This window comes from Cordyceps javanica, chromosome 2 (assembly GCF_051103115.1).
Source record: "Cordyceps javanica chromosome 2, complete sequence".
NCBI lineage: Eukaryota > Fungi > Ascomycota > Sordariomycetes > Hypocreales > Cordycipitaceae > Cordyceps > Cordyceps javanica.
Window position 1 is genome coordinate 3,118,215 of NC_139296.1, and position 21,410 is coordinate 3,139,624.

At 53.3% G+C, this 21,410-nt stretch overlaps 3 protein-coding genes across 3 annotated transcripts; 2 read left to right on the plus strand and 1 right to left on the minus strand.

Annotated features, from left to right (window-relative positions):
- Positions 1-608: 608 nt before the first annotated feature.
- On the plus strand, positions 609-3,422 carry V2A60_003423 (Lon protease C-terminal proteolytic domain-containing protein; the record flags this gene model as incomplete). Its single annotated transcript, XM_083254758.1, has 3 exons — positions 609-1,077; positions 1,138-3,182; positions 3,249-3,422. 3 exons carry the CDS (start codon positions 609-611, stop codon positions 3,420-3,422), a joined length of 2,688 nt encoding a protein of 895 aa, XP_083110884.1.
- Positions 3,423-15,228: 11,806 nt separating this feature from the next.
- V2A60_003424 (DNA mismatch repair protein MLH1) lies at positions 15,229-18,681 on the plus strand (the record flags this gene model as incomplete). Its single annotated transcript, XM_083254759.1, has 3 exons — positions 15,229-15,482; positions 16,407-16,527; positions 16,582-18,681. The coding sequence occupies 3 exons, from the start codon at positions 15,229-15,231 to the stop codon at positions 18,679-18,681; spliced, it is 2,475 nt and encodes an 824-aa protein (XP_083110885.1).
- A 225-nt stretch (positions 18,682-18,906) lies between these two features.
- V2A60_003425 (uncharacterized protein) lies at positions 18,907-20,976 on the minus strand (the record flags this gene model as incomplete). The annotated part of the gene is made up of 2 exons (XM_083254760.1): positions 18,907-20,529; positions 20,587-20,976. The coding sequence occupies 2 exons, from the start codon at positions 20,974-20,976 to the stop codon at positions 18,907-18,909; spliced, it is 2,013 nt and encodes a 670-aa protein (XP_083110886.1).
- Between the last annotated feature and the right edge of the window lie 434 nt (positions 20,977-21,410).

The window sequence follows — 21,410 nt, forward strand, 5'->3', positions numbered from 1 at the left end:
TCCAGAAGGACAGAAGGACAGAAAGAAAGCAATAAAGTTCGAGCTGCAATTGTGCCCACGTCGGCGTCGTTGCCTCGCCGCAGGTAAGCAAGTAAGTAGGAAGGTAAGTACCTTCAAGTTTGTACTGGGTATATTTCCTAGGTACGCAAAGTTGTAGCCTCGGTAGAGGCGCTATTCTCCACACCTCCCCCCAAAGGCTTCCACCCAGTAATCTGTCGTGCGCTAACAATGGCCCAAGCCCGGTGCCCGCCAGCACCAGCACGTCGCAGGCCGCCGAGGAGGTACTAACTTGCCTACCTGGACTGATAACCCCGGCACCTCAGGATCCAGGTCCCATACCGGCCATTTCGGCTGTCTCCCACCTTAAACTGACATCTGACCGCACCACCCCAGGTCCCGCCTTTGTTATCTGACATCAACTCTTCAACTACTTACTCCCTGACGACAAAACAGATCAGCTTCATCTTACACTGTTGTATATCATATATAGACGCACCCAAGTTCTGACCTCCCTCTTCTACGACGTTGCAGGGTCCACGTTACCTCCATAGCCCAAACTCGCCACACACGCTGCCTGCTCCCAGCACAAACGCTTCGCACTCCCCGCCATGGGCAAGGCGCAAAAGATGAATCTACCCCTGATACCACTTCCTCGTGATACCATCCTGCTGCCAGGTTTGGTCCAGAGAATCTCTGTCACGTCCAGCCGCCCCGACGTCGCCGCTCTGCTCGCACATGTCTACGAACGCGCTGCCTCAAAGGGCCCCGACGGTCGCATTGACAGCGTCCCTATCGCGTGTGTTCCTGTAAACTCTCCCTTTGTCGGCCCCAACGGCCAGCTTCTCATCAGCAATGGCGAGGAGGTGGACACAGCTGCGATCGAAGAGGTCAACCCGGGCTCCGCAAAAAAGGGCGACTTGTACCACTTTGGCGTTGCCGCCAAAATCATAGGCATCGATGGCCGAGGTGCCGGTGAATTTGCCTTGCGTGTCGAGGGAACCTCGCGCATCCGAATCGACTCGATCATTCGGGAGCGCCCATATTTTGAGGGCCAAGTAACATATTTCCATGATGACAGTGAGTATTCTGCGCACTACCCCCACACTCCGTGCCTATGCTAATGCTTACACTCCCTAGCCGATATCGCCGACAAGCAGCTTCAAGACCTATTTGCTCTACTCAAGGCCCAGTCCCGCGAACTTATAACGATTCTGCGAATCTCCTCCATGCTACCGCGTACCAAGGCTGGCCCTACTCTATCCCCCACCGTCACTAAACGCCTCGAGCTGCTCATCATGCGCAGAGAGATCAAGGAGGCTGGTTTGTTGGCTGACTTCATGGCAAATCTCGTCGAGGCCAGCCACGAGGAGAAACTTGGTGTCCTCGCTGCACTCGATGTCAAAGTCAGAATCACAAAGGTCATTGAGCTTCTCGAACGCCAGGTTGGAGGCATCAAGAACAACTTCAAAATCACAACATTTACGTCTGTGCCCGTTCAAATCCTCGACCGACTCGGCGAGAATCCCGTTCGACGGCCCAACTCTCCCCAGCACCTGCCGGGCATGTCATTCATGCCGCCACCCGGTGGTAATATGCAGGGTGGCAACGACGGCGAGGATCAAGAAGCCAGCGAGATTGACGAACTCAAGAAGAAGCTGCAAAACGCCCAGCTCCCGCCGGAAGTTTCCAAGGCAGTGGACCGAGAGCTTCGTCGCTTGCAGAAGATGATGCCTATGAATCAAGAGTACCAGGTTACTCGCAACTGGCTGGAGACCCTGTCGGAGATTCCCTGGGCGGCTGTCACGGATGACAGGCTCGGCCCCGACACGTTAACGCGGGCGCGGAAGCAGCTGGATGGCGATCACTATGGTCTTGAAAAGGTCAAGAAGCGGCTTATCGAGTATCTTGCCGTGCTTCGTCTGAAGCAATCCATCAACGATGAGGTTGACCAGAAGATGCGCTCGGAACAAGCTCTTGTTCACCAACCTGACCCGAATACTGAACAAGATCACCAGCACTCCGATGCTGAGGCTGCTCAGCTCCAGGTCTACAAGTCGCAGAAGATGACGGACAAGTCTCCCATCATGCTCCTGATTGGGCCTCCCGGTGTCGGCAAGACCAGCCTGGCCAAGTCAGTTGCCACAGCCCTTGGCCGCAAGTTCCATCGCATTTCCCTCGGTGGAGTCCGTGACGAGGCCGAAATTCGTGGTCACAGACGTACGTATGTCGCCGCCATGCCCGGTCTCATCGTTCAAGGTCTGCGCAAGGTTGGAGTTGCCAATCCAGTCTTCCTGCTCGACGAAATCGATAAGATTGGCATGGCCAGTGTCCATGGCGATCCGTCAGCTGCTATGCTCGAGGTTCTTGATCCCGAACAGAACCATACATTCCAAGATCACTACATCGGAATGCCCATCGATCTTTCCAAGATTCTCTTCATTGCGACTGCGAACAACTTGGACACCATTCCTGCACCTCTGCTCGATCGTATGGAGATGATCTACCTACCCGGATACACAACTCTGGAGAAACGTCATATTGCGATGCAGCATCTTGTTCCCAAACAAATTCGGGCCAACGGCCTCTCCGAGGATCAGGTCATCTTCAACGAGGATGTTGTGTCCAAGGTTATCGAGTCATACACTCGCGAGGCCGGTGTGCGAAACCTTGAACGCGAACTTGGATCCGTTTGTCGGTCAAAGGCTGTGCAGTATGCCGAGGCCAAGGATGGCGGTCGCCTTGAGCACTACAAGCGTGAGCTCAGCGTGGAAGATCTGGAAGATATTTTGGGCATTGAGAAGTATGAGGAAGAGATTGCAGAGAAAACGAGCAGGCCTGGTATCGTCACTGGCCTCGTTGCATACAGCACAGGCGGCAATGGGAGCATTCTCTTCATCGAGATCGCTGACATGCCTGGAAGAGGAACTGTTCAGCTCACCGGCAAGCTCGGCACAGTTCTGAAAGAGAGTGTCGAGGTGGCACTTACTTGGGTCAAGGCACATGCGTTTGAGCTTGGCCTTACTCACGAGCCCTCTGCTGATGTCATGAAGAATCGTAGCATTCATGTCCATTGTCCCGCGGGCGCCATTCCGAAAGACGGGCCAAGCAGTGGCATTGGACAAGCCATTGCTCTCATTTCTTTGTTCTCTGGCAAACCGGTACCTCCCACGATGGCTATGACGGTACGTACAGTAGCGCCCCCTTTTAGTTATGCCACAAGACGTATACTGATATGGAAAAATCAACAGGGCGAGATCTCGCTGCGTGGTCGCGTGACTGCTGTCGGGGGTATCAAAGAGAAGCTCATTGGTGCACTCCGGGCTGGTGTGAAGACTGTTATTCTTCCTGCCCAGAACAAGAAGGAGGCAAAAGACCTTCCACAAGAGGTCAAAGATGGCCTGGAAATTATTCACGTGAGGTAGGTCGACTCGCGCGCATCGTGTGCAGCTCTACCATGGACTATTCATGGATACTGGAGAATGATTCAACTAACACGCAATGTCTGTAGCCACGTTTGGGAAGCAATTCGAGTCGTATGGCCATACTCGCATTGGGCTGGAGATAACCATTTTGCTGGTATCGAAAGCAGACTGTGAGCATACTGAGTACACGGCTGTTTACGGGAGTGAACCTTGGAGAGTGCGCCGGCCTACGGACTGTAGCTTCAAGGCTACAAGACTGTTGTGCTTGTATGATGGATGCATTTGTTCTATTTTTATTATTCTGCACGGGTGAAGTTTTGTCATAGCGATTGGATGATTTTTGGTTTTTTTTTCAGCTGGCTTCCCTGGTTTCCAGAACATGGTGTCTTGCTTTACCGCATCTTATCGTAAATTTAACTCTAACATATGATCACAATGCCGGGACAAGTCCGAAACTACTTACTAGGTAGTATTCGTCTGGGTTGCGGTGTCGCAGTACTGAGTACTTCACAGAACACACAACACACAAGCCACCACAGCTTCCCTGTCCCGAGACGACGAATGGTTCATGCAGGGTAGCACGTGGCTCTTGAAAAAAGTACTGGTAAGGTATTTTCGGAAGCTTTCCGCGAACCTGGTTCCGTCAGCCGCACGTCCTGTTACCAATGTATTTTGCCCTCTTTGCTCCCCTTCCAGTTGGCTGGCCCTCCCTGTCAACATGGACCGGGCAAGCAAGGCTTCCAGGGTCACTATGCCAGAATTAAACCGCTGCAGTTGAAGCACACGCACGGATCTTGCCGAAACCGCCTCTAGTGAACAGAAAACGAGAGGCTGGGGTAATTTGATGTGGGTGACTCGCGCCATGATGGGTCTTGTTTACCGTTGTCGGTGTACTTGGTAGGGAGGGGTAAATGACTGCTGCTACATCTGAATCGCGACATGTCTGGCAAGCTATTTCCCTCTATCCATACCAGTACCAGTAATGACACAGCAGTGTGGACTATATTTTGACTCGAGTACCGAGCTGCAGCACATTAATGTGAGCACACCGGGATGCATGGTAATTAATTCTGCATCCTAAATGCTGCTACCAGTACGTGCTGCTGCCGGAGAAACGCAGATGAGTGGGTGCCACGGCGGTGGAGACGAAGCGAATCATGTCCACGGTGATATCGACTGGGACGCTTCCATATAGCCGTCGTTGTTATGTTGCCGCGTCCCGTAGGGACAAGACATTGATTGTCTTTATTAGTTATACTTTACAGCTGCATTTTACCCACTGTTGGCGGGTGACGATGGCCGGCATGCAGCCTACCCGCACACGACTAGAAGCAATCCGTGGAAGATTTTCTGGCCCAGCAAACGCACTGCCTCCGTTCCTTTTTTTTCCTCGGCAAATAGGGTAATACGCTCTCGCGGCCGTGGTGGCACACATACGAGACTCCTTGGGCAACACGGGATTTGTTCGTCCGCAAAGGTCGTATGACGACCACCTGTCACGGACGTGAAGGGGAGGGAGAGCCTACAGGGTTGGGCCAATTTGAAATACTGATATAGCAACGGCACATTAAGAGAGTAGCAGAAAGTGCGTCGCACAATATTCGCTTCATCGCTTCGCTGTGGCGCAGCACTGGAGTATGAACCGCTCAGATCCCCCCCCTCCCCGGCCGGGCCAACGTCTTCCCCCCCCCTCCCAGCCGACCGGTGGGACAACGACACCTCCTCTCCCCTGCCTAACCACCCCTTGCCTGATTGCTTCTGGACGCCGAGTTCTGTCGTAAAATTTGGCCTTGGATAATGGTCGAGTTGAGGGAACATGGCGGTCACAGCTGCTTCTCCCGCGAGACTCCTCCGTCGCCGAGACATTAAGCCCTCTGTCTGCAGCGGTCCATATCAACAATCCACGACGCAGGAGAGAGTGCAGCACGCCTGAGAGCTGCGCTGCGAGAATGCTGCATCGTTTCACCAATACCAGTAAAAGGCCTCCGGCTACTTATGGGAACCGCCGACCGCCCGCATATGTACATCCTACTTATGTGCATGCGCTGTGCCAGTGTTAGTACTGATACGTCCCATACTTACACTTCGCATGAAACGGGTACAGCAGGGGTCCATTAGAACAGAATGACGAGAAGAGGGTTTTTTCTTTAATGCCGTAGGATTTAATGTTTGTCTTGGTATGGCTATTTCGGCAGTAGTCAAGCAACAACACATCCCAGCCCGAGCCCTGATAGAACCAACCCTCCAGTAACGGGACCGAGATATGCCAGCAGCGGAAATTCAACGGCCCTGTCTACGCTGTGAGCTCTCACAAGAAGCGAAACCCTCGGCAAAGACAAATCTCTACATAGCTGGAGAGACCCTTGTAGGAGATTTTGACCGTTTCCAGACACAACGTCATAGCTAAAACTGCATTGCGGAGTCTGAATTTTTCCAAGGTGACATCGCCAGGACGGGCAAACACTACTCCGGAAGAAGAAGAAGAGACATTACAAATACCACAACCAAGTCGGCCTTTGAATGTTGTGGCAGTGCGTGCGATTCGCACGATTCGCGGCATAAGTACACAGTTGCACGAAGCAGGGGTATACCAAACGGAGAGCTTGTCGCGAGACGAAGTCTTCATCCGGTTGTTGTCAATCGGCAGTGATTTATTAGCTATTTACGGCAGCTACTTACTTCGTTATGCGATGCAGACTGGAATCTTCTAAGTAAAGCTCAAATGTTTGACACCCAAAGCTACGTCCCAGGCATGAGCGGTCTGGTGAGGAGAGTCCACCCACATCTCGGTGCCCATTGTCTGCGGTACCGAGCTTGCTGACGTAGACGTCGGAAAATTTACTGCTCAGGGGACGGATAGCCTGTTCGAATTGGAATCTAGAAGAGGGTGGCACGCGTTAAGTACTCCATAGCATGCTTGACATTGGCATGATGGCGGTTGGGCAGCAGGACAAAAGTTAGGGTCGTGTGGCCTGTGCTTCTTCCTTCGGTCTGAGTACTGATAAAAGCCGCCGACAGCCTACAGGGCATAGCTCATTCTCGTACGATGGCTGATCTTGCCCCAGAAAGAGGCCAAAAAAATAAAAAAAAAACGAAGCAAGAGACCTCGCCGGGGCCAGTCGGGGCGAAGCCCGCTTTTGAGCAATTTCCTCCATTGCCCGCTACATGTCAGTGACGCGCTGGACGTCGACTCGGTTGCGGGCTGGCCATGTCCCGTCGTCGAAGGGGAGGGGGTCCTTCTTCCCTCTCACCTGCCTGGGATCATGCTCTGCAGCTCGGGGAAAGAGAAAACCGTTGTGGACGTAAGTTACCGAGTATTTAGCTTCTCATTAGCGCCCAGCCTGGTCCACCGACCCCCCCCTCCCCCTCCCCTCCCCACGCCCCGAAAATCATGCTAGAGCGCGTACTATCCCGTGCCTGTTGTGATGGGGATCTTTACTCGATGGCTAAGATTGCAGCAAATGCGGCATGCCAACCAGGAAGACACCCGGCGACCAGGGCGTTGCTGGTCAGTGGTGGGTAAGTACTGATAGTCGCAAAGGGGGACAAGGATGCAAGTGAGTTGTTGACTCGGTACTCGACCAACCATTTTGACTCTTGCATGACATGTTGCACTCTCGAGGCTACGAGAGACAGTGACGGTGCCTTGGCGTCCTGCTTGGGCCACTCGGCCAACCATTAAATTATAATAAGCGACAACTCAGACGACCTCTGCCGCCCTGTCATCGCTGTCGCAGCAAAGCTATAGCTGAGGGTTATGGCTGCTTTGCTATGCCGAAAGGTTATTACAAGGTGCCCATGAACTCTTGTACGAGCGAAAATGGGTTGCCTTATACGACAATTTCTCTTTGCGAAGGGGGGTCAATCGTTGGAGCCAGCGATACCTCACAAGTAAGCACACATGTTGGACGGAGAGGCAAGTGAGCAAACCCTCATGGCATGAGTTTCAGTACGGCCTGTCAATGCGTCGCCTCAGCTGGATGGTGGATGGTACAACGGGCTCCCCAGCATCTACAGTTGTGAAACAAGTGATCGGCCGACCTGTCCAACACGCTTATGTTAGGTCCCCGACGGAAGATAGAAGGCGGTGCGCTTCGATACTTGGCGCCCAGTCACTCGCGAATTTATAGCCAGTTTGCAACATCGTAACCAGTTACGCATCGCAAATAATGCTCATGAACAAAGGATGTGAGTGGAATGTCGACAAGGCAGTGAATGCCATCATATTATGCTCAAGGGCTGGGAGCTTGTACGGATAGTTGCATTTAGACCATTGCGCTGAACAAGAATAGTGACAAACCGACAACTAGTATAAAAGTACATGTCTTTTTGTGTTTTTTTTGTGTTTTTTTTTTCAATTCTTTTTCTGAAAAGCTTATCTGTGAGAGACAGCCTCCCCTACTGGCGCGGTTACTAGACTGGAATAGAGTCGCATTTACTTACAGAATGTTGCGCACTTGCACACCAAATGTAACATTGCTGGGAAGCGGACAGGCCAGTCACCGCTGCCTTGTCCGCCTTCTGATCACGAACCCTGTCGCAGCCATTACCGAGCTATGGTAGCAAGGGGACCAGTACGTAGACTGTAGATGTATCCAGAGCACCCAAATTGGCTCCAGCATTCATCTGATGCCTGTACTAATAATAGGCATTCACAGGAGAGAAACGAGAATAGCAAACTGCATTCATTCCGTCCTTCGCTTTCAGTGGCTGTAGTCGTTCAACGTGGATGCCGATTCGTAAAGCTGTGGTAGGGGTCTGTTTATACTTTTCTGCTCTTCAAGGTTGGTGGAAACGCAATCGCCGACTTGCCCACTCTCCAACGGCAAGGTCCAGGGTCTCTCCTCCGGCGTGGTGGGTTGATCTTGGCGTCGCACCCCTCGCAAGAGGCGAGTCAAACATGCTAGGCCGAAAGTTTGAGGAATGACTCTCACAGGATTGACAGGCACGGGCTGGGTATCTCGTTTTGCTCGAGTCGCATTCGGGGAGTAATATTTTCTCCCGGACTTGCGAGTCGCTTGGCCCGAGGCTGGGCCAAGATGAAAGAAAGGCCGGAGGTGGACGGCTCAGCACGACATATCCATCATGGCGAACCCGGTTAGAGTGAGGCCCGGATGCATAGTCGCGGCGTCGCGGGCGGTGGGTGTACTGACCGCGAAAGAATGCCATATCTGGGCGGCCAACGGCCAACGCGAATTCGGAAAGGGCTATTTTTGCTGACCGATGCTCCAGCAGCAGTCCCGGTCTGTGTCCAGACATGTAGAATTACGCGCCCAGGTATGTACTGTAACTTAGTACTGATATGATTGGCAGCTTGGTCAAGGGCGAGCAGCGACAGCCGAGCCAAGGTCAGACCCTCGAAGACATGATCCGTAAGTAATCAAGAGCCTGTAAGTACGGCTTTTGTTGGTATAAGGTGTGGCGGACTGGTCCAGGCCCTTGCCGTTTCTCGTTTCACACGCTCTCGCCATGTATTCCCTGTTCCCTCGACCAATACGTGCAGTCATGAACGGTGTAAGCGTCCTGCAAGTAGAGCCTGTGACGCAACTTCTTTCCGAACCGCCGTCGTTGGTGAAAGCTTGTATCTCGGGCGGGGCGAAGGGCACTTTTCTTCTCAATGCGTAAATACGGGTGGTCTCCAGATGCTGTTCGCCCCAACCTTTGTGCCTTCATTGGTAGCGCAACGCCAAGTGATTTCGACCTGGCGTTCGGTAACAATTCTTCTTCTTTTCCGCCCAGGGGGCGTGCATTTCGGGGTGCACATTTTGCAACCGGAGAAGTAGCTTTCGGTCCCCCGTATGGATGAAGTTTATACAGCGGCCTCACCCACACCAACTCACTCTTCCGTGGGACACGGCGCCGCAAGTCTATTTTACCTGCATTGTCGACGCCTGACTAGCAGCACAGGGTGTGCTTGTTGCTACAGACACTTTACCACGCCAAGCTGGCATTGTAATCCGTACTATATTGTTAGTTCCGCATTGATAGGGGCAAGTGTGGTCCGCAATTCAGGACGCAATGCAGGCCCTGACTCCAGCCGTACGCTTCCATGCCGTGGTAGTTAATCTCTCCTTCGCGATGACAATGCCATAGCAGGAGGCATGTGCCGGGTAATGTCACTACAAATTACAGAGCAAGGTTTTGTCGCAGGCCGGAGGAACCCAAAGTACAGAGCATAGTACTATTACAGAGAGCATGGATCTGCGGAGCCAGACGCGACTGACAATGCAGAATTTCCCTGTTCTGCCTACCAGTACAGGTGGATGTCGGAGAAATAGCCAGTCAGTTGGCACTACTCAGCAGTCGTGTGGCTTGGGTTAGCCTTTGTTAAGCGTTACATAGAATGCCCGGTCGTCTCGTGGCCAAGGTCAGTGTGGTGAGATTCCCACACCTCTTCACCAGCCTTCGGAAGGCAGAGGGGCTAGACGTATAGCGTCTCACCGCCCGTCCGCCTGCTGAAATGAGCCAGTCGATTCATTGCACAGGTAATGCCAAGCGACGCGCGGAGGAAGTTACTTGGGTGGAGGTTGCAGTGTTGATGATAGTGGTACACCCGCGAGGGCGACATGTCCCGAAACGGCTTGAAGAGCATCTGGCAGATGCCGGAGAAACTCACAAACTCAAAACTGAATACTGTACCAGTACGGATGAGCATCAGTGTAGTGTGCCATGTGCATTGATTGTCTTGTTTCACAGAATGAGATTGAATGCTAACGTAGCACTGTATCGATTTCCGCCCTGAATGTGAGCTACGACGCCGGCTCGGTGCTAGTAGTTAAGTAGTCTATTTGCAATACTCAGTAGATTTTTAGTGTCCTACTCCATCGCTCGTCTCATCTCAGTAGTCAGGAAACCGTGTGTGCAGTGATGCCCCTACCAGGCTACCACGGACACTAGCTGCATCTGGCGCAAGCCCACTGCTTTCATCGACAACGTTTCCTAGCAAGTCCATTTCCCATGAACCCCCCCCCCCCCCCCCCCCCCCCCCCCCCCAAAGTTACCCTCGCCGTTGGCCATGGTCGCGTTGCCCGGCGTGTCACGGCCCCGCGCAGCTTGCGCTTTGATGGCGGGGTTGGGGGTTGAGAGATGGAACGATCTACAGGCTCAGCAGATTTATGGACTGATTTTTCGAGCTTAGACTCTCGAGAAACGGTCAAGCAAGCCAGACTGCGAGAGTGTTGATCGTGGGCAAGAGAGATTGAGCCGTCAGACGAACTACTGTTCAACTTGGCGGCTCCATTTCGCCCTCTGCTTGCCCCGTCGTCTAGTGTTTCATTGCAGCAGATCGCCTGTACAGAGCCCAATACTCCCCCTCCCTGTGCGTAGATCGCGCTATGGGGCTACCGAGAGGCTTTGTGTCAGCCGTCTTTGTCAAATAGGAGGCTTGTAAGGCTCCCGAAGGAAAATTCTGCCACTCGCTCAACGGCTTACGAGGGACCATAAAAGCCCACACTGTAGCGGGCCGCTTCACCACCAAAAATGATGATGGTGTCCGATAGGGATCCCTGAATTCGTTGCCAGCCAGCCTACCTACCCTGCCCTAGTTAGTATCCGTATCAGTAGTCGGTGCTGCTATTGTTGGCAGCTGGCTCATCATCAGTCACATACAGCGACTCTCCCTCGCCTTCGGTAAGTGATGTTTTGCCACATGACCTTTTGCACTGTCTCTCACCCTGACTCGTTGGCGGGAAACAATACAGAAAATGTGAGTGCCGTTCGGCATACAAGCCCTACCTGAGACTGGCAAGGGGGCCGCATAATCTGGAAAGGCCAGCTTTTATCATCCTAGCGCCCCTGTCGGCCAAGGAGGCGTTCGCTGTTACGTACAAGCCCGAAAATGCCACATGCCCGGCTTGTCCTGGTTCGATTGCGAAGCCACCAGGACCCATCTTCCCCGAGGCAAAGACGCATTATGGCGCGCGCTAGGGGCTGGAGACAATCTCGGAAGTTATTAATCGAGAAGGGTCAAACAGGATGTGCTGCTGGGGTTCACGCCAGGGCAGAAGCTAAGTTAGTTAGCATACCAGTAGTCCGTAATCCGTACTTGCTACGGAGTACTACTCAGTAAATAGCGTGTATGCGCTGGCCCGTTTTTGCATCGCTGGTGATAATAATACAACCATGATAAGATGGTGCCGTGACCGTCTTCTTAGCCATGGAACGGCCTTGATTGGTGCTTAGCCTGTTCGCCTCTTGCTGGGACCTGTGCAGTTCCTGTGTGGCTCCTGTGCGGCTCCTGTGCGGCTCCTGTGCGGTTTGCTTGCTGGCCAACGCAACTTCCTCTCTCTGGTCGGGTCTTCTTTTGAATTCCGAAGGAATCGGACACTCGGCGACTATATGGGAGCCATCACGACTCATGAGCTCCTCCTTGGCGTCAGAGTCAGAACTCGCCTTTGGGCGTGTGTAGAAGTCATGTTTGGCATGGTACCTCTGTAAACTGTAATCCGCACCTTGCCGCACACTGACTTCCAGGCGTGGCTGGCTGGCTTTGCGCCGTCTACTCAGTATCTCAATACTTGGACCACTCCCTGTCAACCCCCTCAACCGTTGTGGCGTACAAGGCACGCGTCCGTCGCCCGACAAGCCCGCAATGGCATGTGCCGGGCTTCAACAGAGCCAAAGTTAAACATTTGAATAAATGACAAGCTCGTACCATTGCAGACATGGGCAAACTATTTTGTTCCGATTGTTACCCTTCTCCCCTTCTCCTCGGATACTAAGACACTGAATGCCAGTGGGGAGCAAGGGCGGCGACCGGACGGATACTCGGTAGACGGTATTGCCAACTAACTAGTCAACCCATGTGTGTTTTGGGTCCCCCAGTCCTTTCTCCGTCAGGCATGACCCCATTGTCATTAATGACAATGTGGCTAACAGACTAACAGGCAAACAGGCTAGCAGTCAACGTATGTGCCAGTAGCTGCCAAGTTGGGCAGTTGTGCACCAACCCTCCCCCCGGCCAATGTGCCAGGGCCAGTTCCCGTAACGAGAGTCTGGGCTTGTGATTCATGTCCAAGAAACACAAAAGCAGCCCACATGGGGTGGCCTCAAAGGCCCTGTCCCCCGTACTCCATAACTGTTGTCTTTGGGAAGACGCCCCCCGTAGCAGATGCACCCACGCCACCACGGTATTATAGGTGTGGTGCGGTGATGCCGTGACAGTACTCCATAATATGATGGAGTGCAGCACATATTGGAAACTGCCCGAGCCCGTCTATTCAATCATTTCCCTTGTCCTTCCATTAAGCTTCTTGTGCATGACAAGGCACAATCCGCAACCGTTGCAGACCCTTCCCTCCTGCCACCCATTACGGATCCAATTCACCTCTCGTCCTTCTGGAATTCGGTGGTTGCCCGTTGCTCAAGCTCATGCCATTTCTTGGCCGTGGAAAAGCCAGAGGGCCAAGAGTTCTCACAAGATCGCCATCCACTATATACACTTGATCCCCTCTCCACCCAACCGTCTTGGAGCTTTCCCGACCTCAGTCGTCGATCGGTCCTCACTTTTATATCTATTGGGCACATTCCTTTTCGAGTATTTTGCTACAAGCATCTTTGAGATATCTTACAAACCTAGATTAGCGGCTGAATCCTTCGTCTCCCACGCTTCGACATCTTGCCGACATTGGAGCACCGTCGCTCCTTGGCCGCTCTCCAAACGTTCCTGGTACCACTTTGCCAATTCCTCTGAATAATACTTTCCTGAGAGCCAGGCGCAGTCCTCCTCTCGTCGCCAGACAGACTTTAGGTACTCGAGGTTCTTCACGTATGTGGCATCGGTAATGTCTCCTACTCAGTAGTCCTCAGCCTTGAGAGAATTTCCTCCTTCCACGCCGCTTCCCAACTTGTTCGTTTCTCGTCAGCAACCCGAGTTGTACCGGTTCGAACAGCGAAACAAAACCAAGGGGAGGAATCCCTACCTGGAGGCAGCAACCTGAGGGAACTCGCTGGCTCTGAAGGGTTACGCATGCCACCGCAAGCTAAGCCCGAGACCAGAGACATTGGCCCCATCTGGCGCGCTTTCATTCTAGAGTCACAGGATCGGCCCTTTGTTTGCGAGACTTTATTGAGACATATCGGGCTCAATTGATCGCAGATATTTGTCTTTCAACTTTCGAATGGGACTGACGGAAAATACGCCCCAGTCATATTACGCGCCGACTAGCATCACCCGGAATAGCAGTGATTTGAATCATCCTGAAATACCGCGCTAGCGCAACCTATCGAATAATCCAGCTGTTGCATCCAGGTCTCGATGATATATCCCCGGCACGCCACGGGTCCGTTTTCGACTTTCGTTTCCAACACGAACGCGGCAGGAAGCCAGACAATTGTACATCCGATTGGAGCGGTTCCGAGTTCAGCAAAATAGTTTGCCACGGTCTTTACTGTTGAGAAGACTACCAGCTGTCTGTTACCTCTTCCAAGAAAACATTGTTCCTGTTACAGTCCACGAAGCGACCTGAACAACCGAAACAAGGCAGCACAAAGTTGCACGAAGATATTGAAACGGCCAGTACCACCAGGAAAGCGGTTTGTTTCAACCAAATTCCCCTTCGACTTCTCTTATTCGTGTACAAGTACGGAAACTCTGGGGAGTGAACACGATCAATTTCAGCTTGCGACAGCCACGCAACCCGCAGAACTTTCGCAATTTTCCATCGAAGCGCCAAAGTTAGCTCGCATAGTTGCTGGCTAGGGAACCAGTCCTCCGATTGTGACTAAAATATCGACATTCACCGCGAGTGTTGTAAAAATCAGCTTGGTGGACAGTTACAAATCTAGCAAAACACGATCTATAGCCCACTCGATGCTCTCTGTCAGCAGACCCGTGGAGAGTGCGCCTTTCCCCCCGGGCAATCGCCACGGCGTTCCAAGCGGCTTATTCCATGAGAGGCAACTCTCTTTGTATCCGTCAAGACAAAGAGTAGAACAGGTTGTCAGACACGGAGGATATCCATCACCGCCTATGTCTGGGACCCCACCATTTCAGCCGTCACGGGCTGCTCACGATTTGTGTTCTTCTGGTAGCAGTCCCCTTCACGGAGTATCATCAGATGCTTTACGGGCAGGTTGGTCGAGCGAACAACAAAGGGAGAGTGTTTCAAATCGACCCAGAAGCTTGCTTCCACCATCGAACACATATCCACAGGACACTTCCCGTGGAGTAGATATCCGTCGCTCATCAGGGCATCGACTGCCGCCGCTGTTGACTTACAATTCACCCGAGTCTATCGGCAGTTTGCATGGCGCGTCAAGAATGCCATATGACTCGGCTGCATCATTAATAACTCCTCAGCACTCTACATCGCAACCCCACAGCTCTGTGCCTGACTCCAGTGTCCGGGCGCTATCTCCAAGATCACAGCGCAAAACGAAAGGTCATGTCGCTTCAGCATGTGTTCCTTGCAAGAAAGCGCACCTTCGCTGCGATGCACAACGTCCTTGCGCTAGATGTGTCTCCCATGGTAAGGAAGATACTTGCGTTGATGTTCGACACAAGAAGCGGGGGCGACCTCGTCTGAGAGATGACCGCGAGTCTCGGATGGATGCCACCCATTTTGGCCGCCCTCAAGATGGCAACGGCGGAAAGGGCCCAAGTATACGACCTGCTTCAATGGGACGACTTCCGCGCTATGATAGCCCCAGCAGCACTCCTAGATCTGCCCCGGGCTCTGCTTTCCCATCTCCCGAAGCTCCAGGAGCCCAATATCTATCCCGTGTCGTCTCCGCCGATTCAAGCTTCCGTAGAGACGGACAATCTCGAATGCCAGCTGAAGCACCAGTTCTCTATATGAGAACAAATATGGAGATAGTTAAGGCATCTTCATCGTTTTCAGAGGCCGTCGGCACCAGCACTTTCGTTGGAAGGAGCATCATGGAGATTGTAGCGCCCGAGACGTCCGAAACCATGATGGAGCTTTGCACTGCTATGAATGCCGAGCAGAAGAGAAGAGAGCCGACATATCTGCCGCCAATTTTTGACAAGGGCAATGAAGCCGCACGCGCCTTGAGCTTTGCCCCAGAATTTGTCAATCGTCTTGAATTCAACCACCGAGCGTATGCCACTTTCAGAGCTTACGATGGACAGCCTCGGTCATATCCCATTCGATTTTGTCTTCTCAAGGAAGGGTCATTCTTCTTCATCGCGGCTCTGCTCACTGGTCAATCACGTCCCCACTACCAGCATAGTATTCCGCACTCCCACACTGCTAGGCATACGTTACCACATGCGTCATCCATTTATGGCGCTCCTGTACCAATAGACTCCGCTCGCCGCCAATTTGGCGAGAGCTCGTCGGTTCTACGAAGAGAAGTTGGAATCTCAAGACAGTCGACGCCTCAAGGAAACTCACCCCACAGCACGTACCAATCCATCTACTCGCCTTCGCCACGCGGCGGCGAACCAAGCAGACCGACTCTTCTGCAAATTCCTCGGAGTGAGCTGGGGACCTCTACACGTACCCGACTGAGTGACTCTCAATATACACTGCCTCCAATCCGGTCGTTCGCAGAGCGAGCCCGCCATACGCCAGAAAAAGACGACAAGCATGGACGACTAAGCATCGGAGGACTCATCAATAATACAGGAACTTAATTGAAGGCATGGTATTCAGGGGAACTACCCATTTGACAATTGTATGATTATTTAGCCATGAGAGCGCTGCTATCAGCCGGCGCCATGGCACAAAGAAGGGATAGTGTAAACTTGTTTGATAACGTTAGACTAGATATCAGATATTATAAAAATGCTATATTCAAAGGGATTTTTTGTAAGACCTTACGTGCACCTGATAAAAATGAGTGGCGCCTCGGGACTGAAGGTGTGTAGAGCTCCGTCACGTGAAGTCGTGATGTGTTCGCGGTGCGGGTCAAGATGCGATCACTGCCGAACTTCGCGTTTGCCACGTAGCCCCCCCAATCCCCGGCGACTGGCGTGGCTTAACGCAAATGCGAAATTTAAGGCGATTGAACCAAAATTAGGCCAGGAAAAGCCGGCGGTGCTGGAGTTATGGCTGATCTGATGGATGTCGACGTTGTGGCTGGTACCAAACGAAAGGCAACTACTCAAAACGATGAGCCTGCAGCGCCACGTCGGATTCGCGTAAGAAAGCTCGTCTGTTCAGTTTCAAGCTGAGTAAACACTGATCCTCAAAAGGCTCTCGATATCGATGTGGTGAACAAAATTGCCGCGGGTGAAATCATTGTTGCACCAGTCCACGCGCTCAAGGAGCTTCTAGAGAATGCCATAGACGCGGGCAGCACTGCACTGGAGGTTCTCGTCAAGGACGGTGGCTTGAAGCTCCTTCAGATTACTGACAACGGGTCCGGAATTCAAAAAGATGATCTTGCCATTCTTTGTGAGCGTCACACGACGTCAAAAATTGTTGCCTTTGAAGACCTCACGGCTATATCCACCTACGGATTTCGGGGAGAGGCCCTTGCAAGCATCAGTCATATCGCGCATCTCACAGTAACTACGAAGACAAAAGACTCGGCCATGGCCTGGCGGGCGCATTATTTGGATGGCAAACTTGTGCCTAGCAAGCCAGGTCAACCAGCGGAGCCCAAAGGCGTCGCCGGCCGCCCCGGGACCCAAATCACGGTTGAAGACTTATTTTTCAGCATACCTACGAGGCGCAAGGCCTTCCGGTCATATGCCGACGAGTTCAACAAGATTATAGACATGGTTGGGCGCTACGCTATCCACTCCGCCGGTGTCGGGTTTACCTGCAAGAAGGCCGGCGAATCATCGACAAGTCTATCGATACCAGCAGCCGCGTCTGCAGTTGATAGAGTGCGCCAGATATACGGCGGAGGCGTTGCAAACGAGCTAGTGGAGGTATTTGCTTCGGATGAGCGTTGGGGTTTCAAGGCCAGTGCGCTGGTGACAAACGCCAATTACCATATCAAAAAGACAACTCTGGTCTTGTTCATCAATCACCGTGCCGTGGACTCGACCAATATAAAAAAGGCCGTGGAGCAAGTATACTCGGCATTTTTGCCAAAAGGCGGGCATCCTTTCGTGTATCTAAGTCTTGATATTGACCCCGCACGAGTCGACGTAAATGTACATCCCACCAAGAAAGAAGTACATTTTCTCAACGAGGATGAAATCATTCACGATATCTGCAATGAGATTACCGAGGCCCTCACGGCAGTGGATACAAGCCGCACATTCAAAACCCAGACGCTAATTCCGGGTGCGCGGCCTGCCGACCTGGCAGCAAAAGATGGTGAACGGCCGGCAGATACAGTACTGGCCAGTGGGAAACGCGTGCGGCGAAACTCGAATGATCTGGTTCGTACTGACACATCTGAGCGCAAGATTACCAGCATGTTTACCCGAACAGAATCGGGCGAGGTGAGCGGCAGTGGCAGCGGCGGCCGCGCGGACGAGCCCATGGCTGTGCCTGAGCCTGTTGACTACGAGACCGTCGACCGCGAGTACGTTTCCTGCGCACTGAGCAGCGTCAAGCAGCTGCGCGCTGAGGTGCGGGAGAGTATCCACAACGAGCTCACGGACATCTTCACCACGCACACCTTTGTGGGCATCGTGGACGAGCAGCGGCGCCTGGCGGCCATCCAGGGCGGCGTCAAGCTCTTTCTCGTCGACTACGGCCACACATGCTTCGAGTACTTTTATCAGCTTGGCCTGACCGACTTTGGCAACATGGGCGCTCTGCGCTTCCGCCCGCCGCTGGACCTTGCGGAGCTGCTCTCGCTGGCGGCGGCCGAGGAGCAGGCGCTGCTGGGTGCCCGCGACGACGAGTTTGACGCGGCCGCCATCGTCGCGCGCGTCCGCGACCGGCTCATCGAGAAGCGGCAGATGCTGCAAGAGTACTTCTCGTTCGAGATCTCGCCCGCCGGGGAGCTCGTCGCGCTGCCGCTCCTCGTCAAGGGCTACACACCACCCATGGGTAAACTGCCGCGCTTCCTTTTGCGTCTCGGTCCACACGTCGACTGGAGCGGCGAGCGCGCTTGTTTCGAGTCGTTCCTGCGCGAGCTGGCCACATTTTACGTGCCGGAGCAGCTCCCTCCGGCGCCGGTGCCGGGCTCCGCGTCCGACGCGGACGCGGACGCAGACGTGCTGCCCCCAGAGCTGCGCAAGCGGCGGCAGCATGTGCGGTGGGCCGTGGAGCATATCTTCTTTCCGGCGTTCAAGACTAGATTGGTGGCAACGCGCTCCCTCATGGACGGTGGAGTGCTGGAGGTGGCGAGCTTGAAAGGCTTGTATCGTGTCTTTGAGCGTTGCTGATGGTGGATTTGTATGGGAGAGTAATTTTGTACCTGCTGGGATGCGTGGCGCCTTGATGGATCTGTTGGGAGGATCTGTTGGGAATATGAAAATCCAATACTTTATACTAAAAAGGTGCGTGGCTTGAGGACGGGTGATTGAATTGATCAGAGCCGGATCCAATAATGACCGATATATAAACTTGAATGCTTCTATTGTCTCTTTTGCTGATATTTTTTACATGTCCTAATTTTTGGGGTTGTTCTTGGCCTTGTAAGCGATGAATCTTTGCAAGTTCATGACGGCCTCATCGGCCCGTAGTCTCAGCTCGGCCTGAGTTTTCTTATCTACTGACTTGGCCATGGTGCGAACCTTGTGGATGGCTGCCTCAAGATGTTTCGCAAAGTTGTCTGCCCAGAATACGTCGGCGTCGTAGGCGTAGGCCTCGTCGCCGTAAATGTCAAAGAGCTGGTTGAGCGCCTCGACAGCCTCCGCGGCGGGTGTTTGCGGTAGGGACGAGACGACGGTGACGAGGAAGGTGCCGAGTTCGCGGTTCATGTCTGTGGGGCACGGATCCAGCGCGAGCTGGCCGACGACGCCAATACACTTGACGCCGAGACTCTGGAATGGGTCCTCGGACCGTGCCTCTTGCTGGGCACTGCCCTTAGTAGCCTGGTAGAGTGTGACAAATTTGCCCTGCTCGCCAGCCTTTAGAGGTGTGTTACCGCGCAGGGCACGGGCAATGGCCCAGGAAAGACCAGTCACCTGTGTAGCAAGACCAAGATCGGCTGTATCAGAAGCTAGAATCGGAGAGACGACTCGCTCCCAGACGGACTTTGCAACCGGTGACCAAGCGGCGAGGATACCGGCGTTCTGGGGTTCGGAAAAGTCCACGACCGAGAGAGACCATGCAATGTTGTTGAGGGCGGAGAGGGCATGGCCCTGCATGGACATGCCAACGTCATTTGAAGGTTGGGAAGAAGCGATGCGTATGAGCTCGGGGAGCGCATATTGTAGCAGAGCTTGAAGAACAGGGAGATCGTCAATATTTTCGTCATCATCGCCACCAAGGACCATATCCATGTCGGCTTGTATTTGTTCATGGGTCATCTCGTCATCATCTTCCTCCTCACCCATCCCTTCATCGCCACTCTCTGATTGGACGCCATCGTCAGCTTCGTTCATATCTTCGTCGTCGCCTGCGTTGTCTCCCTGAGAGGGTCCTCTGTTCGTGCCTGCAACTTTGGCAGCTTCCGTGGGACCACCCATAGCAGCAGTCAAACTGGTACCGATAGAGGCAAGGGTCTCGAGGGCAAGCTGCTGGTACTGAGCCGGGTCGGACCAGCTCTCGCCAGCCGGCGGCGGCTCATCGGCAGAATAAGAAGACAGGACTTTGGTGAGAGTGGGTATCAAGATGGACTGGTCGCCCGGGGTTGGTATTTGATCATCCTCTGACGTGTCCAGCGAGGCAAAGAGGTTGTGCAATACAGCACAAGCCAACACGCTCTCACCATCAATTTTGTCTTTGAGAGACAGGAGCGTCTCGAAAGTACTGTTGCCGGCGGTACTGATAGCCTTTGCCAACTTGTTGTTATCCTCACACAGCAACATTAAGCAGGCTAATGCATCGGTCCGAAGCGTGGACACGCCATCTGACCCGCCTGAGATGTCATCGTGTCTTGTAATGAGCACAACGAGGAGCTGTGTGAGCGTTGTGTTCGATGCGATGGCTTCGAGGATATCGTCACCGGCCTCGGCCAGAGCTGTGAGGAGAGATAGGAGAGAGGCAACGATGCTAATGACTGTGTGCTGTTCAGCCTTTGGAAGTTTGGAGAAGTCGGGTTCGGTGGCCGTGATTCTTTCTATGAACTAAAGGTTCAGTTAGCGTAGACGGCGCGGACGGAGATGGTGATGGGAGTCGCTCACTTTCTTGGAAGCGTATTCAATGGCCGTCAGCACATCGGATCTGAAGAGATGGATGCAGAAATCGGCCTCTTCCTCTTGCGCGAGCACCTGGAGAATTCCCCATCCTGCAGCGCGACTCTCAAGGGCCGTGTCGGTGATGGTTTCGCTAAGGACGGTATGAACAACCTGTTCGCGAAGTAGCAGCTTGCGACACTTGGTATCTTGGATGATGTTTGAAATTGCAGAAGCAGCTGCGGTGCGCTTCTTGGTATCGGTGCTCTTGAGGTCCTTGATGACGGGTAGAATCTTGGTCTCGCGCAGGGCAGCGAGCTCAGGGTCTGAAGGCGGCTTGACTTGCTTCGCAAGGGGATCTTTGCGCGCACCGGCGCGATTGCGTCTAGACTTGGCCATGGCGAAGAGGGCGTCGATTCACTGTTTCCAAGACCTGTCTGTATCAGCAGAGAATTGTCCCTGGGATTGGAAAAGAGCAATCAATAGTGGGCGGTGAATTGATCTCGACCGACGACGAAGAAAACAAAATTCTTGTCGAGGGTGGTGCTTATTGCCCCACCAAACCTTTGAAAAATGTTTTATTTTATTTTGCTTTATTATTTTTCCGCTGTTCCCCTGTCTGCCCCTCTCAAGAAGACCCTTCTGTGGATGGCGGTCGGCGCTGCTCCACTGGAAGCCCTCTGTGTCCTTGGTGGCTTCAGCGGAGAGACTGCCTGACAGGGGCACAGGTTAGCATCACAGCGGGGAAGCGGGAGCAGCTACAGTGGAGATGGGCCGCTGGAGAGCAGGGCGTAGGCCGACCCACAGCACCTAAACTTGCCCTATAAGCCTAC